We start from the raw sequence: 12,412 nt of genomic DNA on the forward strand, positions 1-12,412 counted from the left end.
TCAGTCCATTTTACACGAAGCAGCCAGCTGAGCTCGGCTGCAACTTTTTTTTTTTGGCCCCGCCCCTCCTCCCCTCCTCCCCTCTCCTCCGCCTCCCCTCCTCCCCCCTCCTCCCGCCTCCTGCTTTTGATCCCACAGGGACTCGGAGCCTTTTACATTCCTCTCATTCCAGCCGCAGCCAACAATCGGCTCTCAGTCATTTATCCGCGCGGCTCGCGGCTTCACGCGCTCACTTCTGCTGCTGCCTCGCGCACACATGTCCGTGAAGGGGACACGAGCTCTGGAAAACCGCGGACAAATATATTGATATCCCTTTTTTTTAACAGGCACATCATTTTTAATATTTCTTCATCATGTGATGGGACGCGGAGGTGAGTTTGAAGTTTTATTCTGAAAAGTTGAATTTGTCGCAGTTTGCGCGATGATGAAGTGAGATGGCGCAATGTCGGTTAATACTTTAAACCCTGAAGGATTACATGAAATACACGTGTGAAAATACATCAATGCTCCTTTTTTTAGTACAGTGCACTAATACAATGGTGCAAAATTATCACTATTCCAACATATGAGTAAATCTTAGTCTGCTTCATGTGTTTTTATGTTTATGTTATACTTTTATATTATATATAGTATGTGGGCAATAAGAATATATTTCTGGTGACATTTTATTTCAGGTCTCTCTTGAAAATGAGTTATCCTGGCTCAATGAGACTACCTGGATAAATAAAGGATAAATGGGAAAAAAAAAAAATTCCAATAACGACTCTTTAAGTTACTGCCAATGAAAATATTCAATGTGTTAATTGGTATTTTATGATAACTTTTTAAAAAAGAGATTTATGTTAAAACAAATTATTTTAATAAAAAGAGATTTCATATACCTTTAAAAGTCATGCATCTGGTTTAAACAACAGGAAACTACAGCAGTATAAAGTTCAATGTTTTGAATTAATTATTGACCTGAATTTCTATTGAAAACAGTGAAACGATGAATGTTGGTGTATTTTCTACTTTTTTTATTGCCATGAAACCTTCAATATATGTTGTTTATGTGTTTTAATCCTTTTCTGAAATATCTAGTATTTAATAACTATTTGTCCCAAATACAAAGTTTATTATTACCACAGAACATTATATTGTCCTTACATGTCTATTTCTGACTAAATAAATTGTAGATTTTTGGAATATAGGTAGTTAAAATCAATAAACTAGCAGTCCATAAGGTTGTTAAAAAGTCTTTTTGGACCTGCAGGAAAATCAAGCAGCTTTTGTTGGAGTTAAAGTTAAAAATGTACCATGGTTACCTCTCAAATAGAAAGTAAATAAGATGACAGCTGGAGTACACTTCTCTATTTATGATTGATGTAAATTCCCATTATTTCAAACTACTACCCAAGAAAAGTAGCGGTAGAAAAATCCCAGAACCAAAGGTTCTGCTGAGTCAGCATTCAGGGTAACATGATGAAGAATATCAGCAGCTCAGGCTTTAAATCCTGTTCTTAAACTGATCATGACTCTTCTTGTCCCCTCAGGTCTCTGATTTGTTTCGTGCCCACCCCCCTGCAACCTGTTTTAAATTATTACCTCTTTCCCACTGACTGAAATGAGAACTGCCGAGGACTCCTCTGGAACGGTCCTGCACCGACTCATCCAGGAGCAGCTGCGCTACGGAAACCTGACGGACACTCGCACGCTCCTGGCTATCCAACAACAGGCCCTGCGTGGGGGCAGCAGCGGTGGGGGCACCGGCAGCCCCCGCTCCTCTCTGGAGAGCCTCATCCAGGACGAGACCCAGTACATGCAGATGTCCACTCGGCAGGAGCCCCAGGGCCAGGAGCACCAGGGGGACTGTGTGCACTCTGAGAGCCTTGTGTATCACCTGTACCAGCTCCACGGGGAGGAGCTGCCCACCTATGAGGAGGCCAAAGCCCACTCCCAGTATCTGAGCTCTCAGAAGGAGCCACCACATCAGGACGGTGAGGACACCATGGGAGGTCAAATTGAGGGACAGTGGGATTTAAAGCGAGAGCATGCTCGCTCTCTGAGTGAGAGGCTCATGCAGCTTTCTCTGGAGAGAAATGGACACCAGGACGGCTCGGCTATGACCCTTTCTCACAGCTACCCTCAGCTTTATAAAAATACTGCTCCGAATGCAGCAGCGTGTGACGGACAGGGGGCCCAGCAGTGTGCACAGCAGCGTGGGCCACCCCCGGACTATCCAGTCCATGCCAGAGTCCCTGAATACATGCTCAGCCACTCACAGAAGCATGTGCAGTACCACCGAGACCCCCCTCCCCCGTTCTACTCGCAGCATCACAGGTAATGAACACAACCCAGTCCCAGAGAAGTATTGACCTCACTGTGAGTCAACCAGGGCCAGACAAGCCTGTCTGAGTGTCTCCTGTGGTTGTCAGGTGCGCTGTAATAACTTACTCATTTCTGCCCCTCAGCAGAAATGAGTCTGCTCAGGTAGCTACCAGCGGTGTTACAGCAGCTTCCAGCAGCAGCGACATGTTGATGAGGGAGAACGAGCAGCTCAGGAAGGAGCTGCAGGTGTGCACAGAGAAGGCCGCCAAGCTGCAAAAGGTGAGCGAACACCACAGCACATCAGTAAAGAATGCTTTCATGTCGGGATCATTATAACTTTCCACCAGGCAGCGAAGGCTATTGATGATGTTCTGCCCATGTTTCTGTGTGCACATTAATGTGCCTATCTTATAATCCACTGGACAACTTTTAACCTCCTAAGACCCTGGGTCCTCCTCACATGAGGACGTAGCTCTTTTAGAGAAATGCTTATCATAGGGACTGGAGTTGCGAATTAGCTACAGCTATATGCTCATTGTGCAACGCATCAGTCGTAGACTTGTTCTGTTTTATGTTTGTGTGCACTGTCCCTGTCAAATAAACTAATAATAATAATAGAAAGCTGAAATTATGTTTTAGCGTAATTGGGACCTTCTGACCCCAGTTTGCAAAGAAAAATATAAAATACAAAAATAAACCTACTGTCCTCATATGAGGATGCCATTTTTTCCCTAAAGCTACTTCCTGTACCATGACAGAGTCTAGTTATTTAACTTATTAGGTCCTACTAATCCCATGTACCTTGGAGGGAGAAAGAGAAAATGCACACCAAACAAAGCTTGGATCTCATGAGGTTTTTAATGAAAGGTTTAAAAAGTACTTGTTTTTTTTTTTTTTGCTGTATAAGTTGCACCTTTTTGCATAAATTTGCAAGTCCTGCAACTTATACACCGAAGTGACTAATATATGTTTTTTTTCCCCATATTTATAATCCTATTTTTGGCTGAGATCTGACAATTTCACTCATTCTGACATGGAAAATATTGAACACTACCATTTTCAGCCGCTAGAGGGCCCTCGAACAATATGGCAAGCCAAGTGTCTCATTAATAGGTAAAAGTTGCTATTAATGAGACACTTGGTTTGCCATATAACAACACCTTCATCTTGTTCTGGAACTCCTGGATCAAATGTCAAATCAGCTGCATTTCATCGCGCTGCCCCGGCAAAATGCAGCTGATTTGACCATTAAAGTGCATTTAGTAAGGACAAGTTACACTGATACACACCTTTACTATAATTTCGAGCAAACAAATAATTGTTTTTAATTGTTAATCTTGTTAAATTCTTGTTAAAGGCCTCCCGTGCACGCTCCCGCGGCCGCAATTTTGTCAGCCAATTGATTTTTAGCACAACACCGGCCCACGTTTCCGGGTGGTCAGCAGTGATGCATAATAGATGCGAGGTATACAGCGAAGCCACAAATTTATGTTTTTTACACTTTATTAGACATGTTTGGACTGATGCGACATATATGGCGGAGCGACTTGTAAGGTGGAAAGTACGGTACTCATTAAGTGTCCTGATGTAAGCTCAATCCAGCTTAATAAATCACAAAAAAGTTAAAACAGGTCATCTGGACAGATTTTTCTTGGTTGAAATGCTTTGTCTTTCATCTAAAAGATGACATGTTTTAACTTTGGTGTGATTTATTTACTTGGAGGACTGGGCTTACATCAGGACTCTTTTTAACCATTTTGGCCGGGTTGTCCTCAGGCTGGTTCGGTGAATAGCAAGCTGCCATCAGGCCTCTTAACGAATGATATGCACTGATGATCGATTGTTAGACTGATGGACCCCATTTTACATGGCAAAAGCTAGTTTCTGGAATTCAACAGCAGACTGGTTTGAACCACTGTGAAAAGGTGCTATTTATACGACAGAGTTTGTTGGCAGGCCTCAGACTGACGAACACTTCTACCAAGAAAAATGTGTCCAGATGACCTGTTTTTACTTTTTGGTGATTACTCATTAAATGGTTAATCCACAAGTGATTAACTTGGGAGTCTCCCTGATTTAAGATGGTCACCATGGCCCACTTACACTAAAAAATGCAAAATAGCTATAACTCTGTCAGTTTTGCAGATACTGAGCTAAGTTGTGGTGTGGTTGTAGCTGACGTGCTCCCAACACATTCTGAGTCTTAACAGCTTGCACTAAAACTTTGTGTACAACTTTGCTCCTGACTATTCTGCCTGGAAGCAAAACATCTCATGCACCACTGGACATATATTAATGAAACTTTCAGGAATCCATCACTGGATGTGTATCAACAGCTAATTAACTTTTAGGGCCAACCCCGTTCAAGATGTCTGCCACAGCCAACAGAAATTAGAAAAAAAATGGCTGCAATTCAGTCTTAGATACAGTTTGTTGTGCTAAAATTTGGAGCTCTTGTAGCTGAGAAAACTTAGAACACTTATTCCAAATGCTACATGTTATGCTAGATCTTTGCTTAAAACTTTAGCATTGACTGTTGGAGTCAATCCTGTTTGTCTGTTAGCAAAATATCCCATGAATATGTGGACAGACTTTAAATATATTCTCAGAAAGTAATCATTGGATGCACGGCTACAACTGATTACTTGGTCATTTCTAAAATAAGATGATCTCAGTCTAAAACTCTGGCATGAAAGGTAGAGGGGATATTCAGTCCTTCAAAGAATGCTAGACCTTTACTTTGACATGGGTTTGGCGTTTCTCCTTGTTTTAAATCCATAATATCTACAATGGATACCGTAGATTGTCGGTAAGTTGCAGTTGCAGAGGTAAATCATTAGCCAGACTGATGCATAAACCACAATCCAGACAACAAAAAGAGATCCAAAAACTGACCTTTTTGCTATTTTTATTTTTCTAGTTGGAGCTAGAAATTCAGCGGATTTCTGAGGCTTATGAGACGCTGATGAAAGGCTCAGCAAAGCGGGAAACTCTAGAGACAACAATGAGGAATAAACTGGAGGCGGAGCTTAAGAGGATGCATGACTTCAACAGAGACCTTAGAGGTATGTTGGGTATTTCTCTGTTGAGGCAGCGCTGTCTGCGTCTCGGGGTGACATTAAGAGTGTGTAACCGCTGTGGTATGTTTGCTTGTCCAGAACAACTCGATGCAGCTGTCAAACACCGAGCGGCCAGAGAGACGGAGTGTTCAGACCCAAGGCAGCACGTCTTTGTCAAACTCCTGGAGCAAAGTGAGTCTGCAGCAGTCGTTCTGGTGCTTTCACACCGGATGGTAATTGATGGGATTTTGTCAAAATAGACCTCCCCGTTAAGCACCTAACAATGGCAGGAGCATAGCTGAGCAGGGATTGGTTTCCTCCCTCACTGATGACAAGAATGTCTCAATCTCTGCTGGTAACATAAACACCATCGCTACAGTCAACATGACCTACATTCCATGACTTTTTTGCATTTTATTTTGTGCATTTCTTGATGTTCTACCATCAGAATGGGTCTTTATCGCCAACTGCAAAAAGGCAAAATGTTGGTGAAATGGCTTTTGCCTATGTGTGTGTGTGTTAGCAAAATTTCGGAAGAAATACAGGACAGATTTTACTAAAGCTTGCAGAAGGGAATCACTTGTCAACTGCAATTTACCATATTTTCTAGACTATTGAGCGCACCTGAAAATAATCTGTGCCCACTAAATTCAAAAAGGTTTTTTGTTTACATATGTAGACCACACTTGTCTATAAGCCGTGGGTGTTCATGTTGTAACATGAGGTATTTATTGAAAGATTATTTAAACTTGTAATTAAATACGTACCCGTAACTTACACAAATACGTACAGTAAATGGGGAAACAACAGGGAGGAAACGGTGGTTTCATTGGTCCACTGTGACCAGTTTGGTCATTTCATCAGTCGGATTTTTTTAACCTTTATTTATACAGGTAATTTCACTGCTTCATGAGGACCCACCCCCCAAGAGAGACGTGTATTGAGCAGCTGTGTGAGCGCCCGGGTGTGACGAGGCTAAATGTTTTGATGGCAGGAAGCTCGTTAGCCCGTCAAAAAAACAAAAAATAAAACCATAAACAAGCCGCAGCATTGTATAAGCTACGGTGTTCAAAGTGTGTGAAAAACAAAAAAATAGTGGCTTACAGTCTGGAAATTACAGCATTGACTTTTTGTTTAAAGCAGCTTGAAAAATAAGGTCAGTTTTACAGATATTAACTTGGAATTTGGTGTGTTGGTAGCCGAGGCTGGTCCCCAAAATTGCAGCTTCATTTAAAATAAATCCTGTCCATTAGCAAAATATATCATGAACTACTAAGCAGATTTTAATGAAACTTTTAGAAAATAATCACTGGTTGTACTACATTTGGAGCCAACTCAATTCAAGATGGCCACCACAGCCAATCAACCTTAGAAAACAGAAAAATTGCCATATTTCAGCCAGTTTCACAAGTGTTGAGCAAAAGAGTCATTCACAACAAAGACTCTGAGCACGATCTCACATGAGATTGTGTTAGTTTGATTAAACAGCTGCAGTTTCAACATTTCTCAGCACAAGATGATCTTGGTCTCAAGCACTGGCACGAGAGGCAGCTGGTGATGTGCATTCCTCTGCCTTTGTTTGGCATCACGCTGGAATTTGTTAACCACCTACTGGTACTGACTTAATACTTTTTTAGATTTGAAGTGTCTTTCATAAACATGTATGTTGGCACAGAAGAGGCTAGCCCATGAAAGGTGCCGTTTATGCATTTATGTGTTTTTTGATGCAACAACCACGCCAGGAATATTTTTGAGCTGCTTGTTTACGTTACGTTCTGAGACACATTCCACAGCGTTTGCCAGGACAAAGCTACGCTTGTGTGCATGAGTAGATAAGAGGAAGTCTGCATTCCCTCCACAGGTATGCTCTTGTGTTGTGTAATCAGCCTCCTTGTTAAGGTGGCAAAGCTCACTCCAAAAGTTTTATTTTTATTGACGATTTCAAACTTAAACGTTCTTGTTTTTGCTCCCATGAACTCTAAAGTTTCAAAAAGTCTCCTGTGTGTAATAAACTGTCTTGTTTGGTCACATTAAAGCCTACACTTCTCCTCCATGAACATGTCGTTGTGTTTCTGTGCCTTAGATGACGAACAGCAGCGGGAGCGTGAACATCTGGAGAGGCAGATTCAGCATCTGCGTGTGTCCGGGGAGGAATGCCGGCGGATGAGAGAGCTGCTGGAGCAGGCTCTGGCCTCCGAGCAGACCCGCAACCGGCTGCTGGAGGAGGAGCTGCACAGGAAGAGAGCGTATGTGAAGAAAGTGGAGCGGCTGCAGAGCGCGCTCTCCCAGCTGCAGGCGGCGTGTGAGAAGAGGGAGGTGCTGGAGCTGCGGCTGCGCACTCGGCTGGAGCAGGAGCTGAAGAGCCTCCGGGCACAGCAGGTTGGGAAAAAGTCATTAACATACTTGTTGGAGAAGGGACTTGCTCTTCTGTTAACTTTATTGTGGCCTGAACCGCAACGTGTACTCTCACAAATTTATATCAAAACGACCGGCTCGGCACCGTGATGTGTGCTATTACATTCGTTGGCATTTCTAGTTACCATGGCAACATAATTTGCAAACAAAGATGCCATTTTTCTACTTGAAAAACACTGACAGAACTCCACAGCCTCTAAAGGCCATAGTGAGGTCACAGGACCTCGAGTGGAGAGGTCCCTGAACAAAACACTGATTACCTTTTGGAGCCATTTTGGTTCAAGATGGCTGCCACAGCTACCTCAGAAAACTCAAAATTGACTATAATTCTGTCATTCTTTGAGATATTGAGCTGAAATTTAGCATGGTTGTAGCTTTACATTCCTAATGCAAATTTAAAATCCAATATGGCCGCTTTAGCTAAAATGGAAAAAATACAATAACTAAGCTATTATCAAGATGTTGAAGTTTGGTGTCGTGGTGGTACCTGACGGTGATGCACAACACATTCTGAATTCAAAGCTAAAAACGCAAGACAGCCACCGAGGTAATTTCAAATGTCTTGATGCTCAATAATCCAGGTAGAAAAATCTAACAAGATTAATTCAGGTCCTCTGGGAAGAATCCATCCAGAGAACCTGACTTAACCTTGTTAGACTAGTTTCAAATGGCTATAACTCAGCTGCTGCTGAAGGTATTCAGCTGAAAGTTGGTGTAGCTGAGGACAATACTTACTAGACTCTGACTGCAAATCAAAAATCCAAGATGGCCACATGAGCTCAAATGGAAAAATACTTTAAATCAGCCATTTTTAGAGATATTAAGCTGAAATTTGATGTGATGGTAGCTGAGAGCAATGCACAAAACATATTAGTGTCAAATCAAAATTTTAAAAATGGCCACAACGTGGCAGACCCATAAAAGTTTCTCCAGGAACTTTCTAATTTATGACTCTGATGTTCATGTACATACAATTAAAGGAGGGCCTTGACCTCACCAACACTACTAAACCTTTTTAAACAATTATATTTTTCTCTGTTCAAACATTCTTACAAAAATGCTGAAATACTCAGACCGTGCCACTAGGTGGTGAAAAAACTTCTACTTATTCAAAACACAGAATGAAACAGCTTTTCACAAAACAGTTGTAGCTCCTTTTAGTTTTCTTTAAAATAGTCTACAATTTATTCTAAATTAATTGTTTTAGCACATAAATAAAGTTTACAGATTACAAGTTTCTAGGGCACAAAATAATAGAAAAGTTTTTTTATTGTTTGTCAAAAGCTTTTTATTTCAAGTTCATGCAAATAAAAAAAAAGATTTAAAATTTTTTCTCTTTATAGAAAAGCCTTTTAAAATCTCACCAAAAATTCAAATGAATCAAAACTTGATTAATAATGTCAATCTGCACAGCCACTTTCAGAGCTGGCAGGGTTGTTGCTGCGTGGTATTGTTTATTCTGGCAGATGTAGAGTAGCACTGAAGTCGTGTGTTTTCACATCTTTTTCAACTTTTCTTTGCTGAACCCTGAAGAATATGTCCGTTAATAATAACTGAAGCTGTCAAAACGTGACTGGTATTAGTAATTATGTTGACACATTTGATCTGTGTCTAAATCTCCAGTGATAAACACGTCAGTAACTTTTCTACGGTCTTTTTCATTACTAAATTAGTGTCCAACAGGGTTTTATGTGTTTATTGTGCCCTTTAAACCAGAGTTTATGTAAAATCAGTCATACAGTAAAACAGATAATAGAAAAATTGCAATATGATATAATTTGAGGTATTTGTCAAATCTGTCTGACTGGCCATTTGAAAATCCAAGATGGCTGCCTTTTTTCAAGATGAGCTTATTTCTGCACAGGAACCTTATGGAAATGCAATTACTTGATCAATTTACATGATATTTGTGTCAATTTATGTTTTCTTCCATCATTAGCCTTGTTCTTTGCAAGTAACACACATTAGTAGGAGCATATGACGAGGGGATTTATGGGACTTGGTGGAAGAGTAAAACATCTTGCAGTAGAACATCTCTGTAGTGTCGCTAGGATCCTGTCTGCTCCTCCATGCTCCAGTTTTCATTATTGTTTAGAATTGTTTAACTGTATCAGTTAAAACAACAAGAAAAACAAGGCTAAGAACTTGGTCGGTCTGAATACCATAATTTCCGGCGTATAAGTCGTAGTTTTTTTTGCATAGATTTGTTAGTCCTGTGACTTATACGCTGAAGAGACTTATACGTGTTTTTTTTTCCATATTCATAACGCAATTTTTGACTGACGCTTTAAATGTTCGTTCATACTGACATAAACCAGAGTAAACATTACCATTTGCAGCTACTAGTGGTGCAAGAGGGCCCTCTAGGCTTTTGACAATCAACTATAGGCATATATGTTGTTCCTGTAACACCCCCCCCCCCCCCCCCACACACACACACACACCCTCCACCACCAAACATTGACCATTAAAGTGCAGTTATTAAGGAAAAGATTAAACTGAGACACATCTTTGATATAATGTCGAGCAAACAGATAATTATTTTTAATTGTTAATTTTGTTAAATTTCGAAGAACTTCAACAGCGTGTCCTCCCGTGCGCGCTTGCTTCACTCCGCTGGTGCAGCCAAAGAACGCTGGAGAACTCGCGGCTCCAGCGTTCCTCTGCTGCCTGTGCCGGTGTCATGCCAAAGATCGGCCCACGTTTCCCGGGGGGGTCAGTGGTGACGCATAATAAATGCAAATTATACACCAAAGCGACTTATACGCCGGAAAATATGGTAAATTAGCCAAACTTGTTTTTTAAATACTGTGATGTCTCTACTCGTGACTTCCAGAACCACAAGGCTGACCTCACAGCTTCAGAAGTGAGTTTGTCTGCGTCCCAGCAGCAGCTGAAGGAAAAAGAAGAGCGCATTCTTGGCCTGGAAGCAGACATCACCAAATGGGAGCAGAAGTACCTGGAGGAGAGCACCATGAGACAGTTTGCAATGGATGCTGCTGCCACTGCTGCAACACAGAGGTACAAAGAAACATGAGATCTGTTTATTGTTAAACCAGTGATGCAAAGGGCTCAATATGCTAACAGCAACTTGTTGTCCTCTCAGAGATACAACCATCATCAATCATTCACCCAGACATTCACCAAATGGCAGCTTCAATGAAGACCAGCCTTTATCCAGTCACAGACAGCAGGAGATGGAGAGCAGGTACCCCTTGTTTTAAGGCTAGCCTCCTCCGTCAGTGTGCGTTTCGTTCAGAAATGTTTAATCCTGATGTGTTTTGTGCTTTCAGGATCCGTGTACTTCACGCTCAGCTCCTGGAGAAGGACGCTGTGATCAAAGTCCTGCAGCAGCGCTCCAAATGGGAGCAAGGCAGGCCAGAGAGACAGGGGCTTCGTCCAGCCAGATCTGTCCCCACCATCCCCACCATGACCTGCAGCGCAGACAGTAAGGGTTTTAATATCTTTACTATTCATATCTGAGAAGTCCGACAACTTGAATGTCATATTTGAGTCTGCAACAACTGGTCGTGTCGCCAGACAAAATGTGTGCATTCTAAATAAACCAGATCGGGAGCTGGAGATGGTCCTTTCGTGTTACTCAAATAGGCTGCATGTTTTTATACTGGAATGCATATCAACGCTCACTCCAGAATAGCCCCATCCAGAATAGTCATGAGAAGAACAGGGGTAGGGCAAATGTTTGGGGGGGCGTAATTAAGGAAGAAAGCGTGCATTTAAATGGTGTCCTCACTTTGTCCACATTTGTAGGCAAAAGCATCTTAAATGACCAGACAGGTGCAGCTGGGCTGAAACCCCCGTCCTTTGTTGCAGCTAAGGGCCCCAAACGAGACAGTAGCACCCAATGTGAAGAGGCCCCTGAGGAGCAGGAGGTCTTAGCAGAAACTGACGAGATGAAGGCTACTGGGGGGTTCCCAGGAGCTACCACTGGTGGGTTATGTTTTATAAAAAAAACATATATAATAATTTGATTACCGTGCTGCTGACTTACAACTTTTAAGAAGTGTAACCATTGTTGATACTAAGGCGTTGGAACTAAAATGATCAAATAAAACGAGCTGTTTACTCAACATTCACATTCACATGCTGACATTTTATATTTTATTTGCTCTTTTTATTTGGATTTTAGACCACGTGGAGGGGCCAAAGCTGAAGATGCTGAAGAGCTCGGATACAGAAGTGGTGGAGATCCTCATTTAAGACACGACTGCAGCTCATATGACTGAATGTCGACGGCCAGAATCGATGAAAGCGTTTGAGGAGTTAAAAGATCTCACTCGTTGTGAGGCCACTGTGTTGCTGAGGAGAGCTGAGCTTTCCTTTAGCTGTTGCACGGGACAGGGCGTGGGGATCCCTTAGGTACCTGGACAGTGTTTTGTAATGTGACAGGATGTGGGCTGCTGAGAGTGCATGTTTGTGACTAGAATTGTATTTATATTTATAAATGCTGCTCCTTTTGTCATGTGACCTCTCTGTTTGTAGATTACATGCGTATTTAGTGTGTTCTGTTTGGTTTATCTTCACTGCTGCATCCCTTAAGCTATATTTTTAAAAGTAATGAGCCTATTTCAGAACTATACACAGGATAAACATGTTCTTTGTTTTAAAGG

The 12,412-nt window shown here is 41.7% G+C and overlaps 1 protein-coding gene across 2 annotated transcripts; it reads left to right on the forward strand.

Annotated features, from left to right (window-relative positions):
• The first annotated feature begins 347 nt into the window (after positions 1–347).
• On the forward strand, positions 348–12,059 carry amotl2a (angiomotin like 2a). 2 transcript variants are annotated; one of them, XM_037675018.1, is made up of 11 exons: positions 348–371; positions 1,533–2,319; positions 2,451–2,586; positions 5,228–5,372; positions 5,466–5,558; positions 7,450–7,745; positions 10,618–10,802; positions 10,888–10,989; positions 11,075–11,229; positions 11,553–11,732; positions 11,932–12,059. In XM_037675018.1, the coding sequence occupies exons 2-11, from the start codon at positions 1,604–1,606 to the stop codon at positions 12,000–12,002; spliced, it is 2,079 nt and encodes a 692-aa protein (XP_037530946.1). In that variant the 5' UTR covers positions 348–371; positions 1,533–1,603; the 3' UTR covers positions 12,003–12,059. The 2 variants fall into 2 exon arrangements, with proteins under 2 accessions (XP_037530946.1, XP_037530947.1); XM_037675019.1 differs by having other exon boundaries at positions 11,616–11,732.
• Positions 12,060–12,412: the final 353 nt, after the last annotated feature.

Source organism: Nematolebias whitei, chromosome 3, assembly GCF_014905685.2.
Source record: "Nematolebias whitei isolate Nwh7 chromosome 3, NemWhi1, whole genome shotgun sequence".
NCBI classification, from domain to species: Eukaryota; Metazoa; Chordata; class Actinopteri; order Cyprinodontiformes; family Rivulidae; genus Nematolebias; species Nematolebias whitei.

Excerpts from the sequence above, each read along its gene's own strand:
- amotl2a (XM_037675018.1), top strand. The coding sequence starts at position 1,604 with ATGAGAACTGCCGAGGACTCCTCTGGAACGGTCCTGCACCGACTCATC. Across the intron at positions 11,230-11,552 it reads CATGACCTGCAGCGCAGACA|GCAAAAGCATCTTAAATGAC; the intron begins GTAAGGGTTTTA and ends CCACATTTGTAG. Across the intron at positions 11,733-11,931 it reads GTTCCCAGGAGCTACCACTG|ACCACGTGGAGGGGCCAAAG; the intron begins GTGGGTTATGTT and ends TTTGGATTTTAG.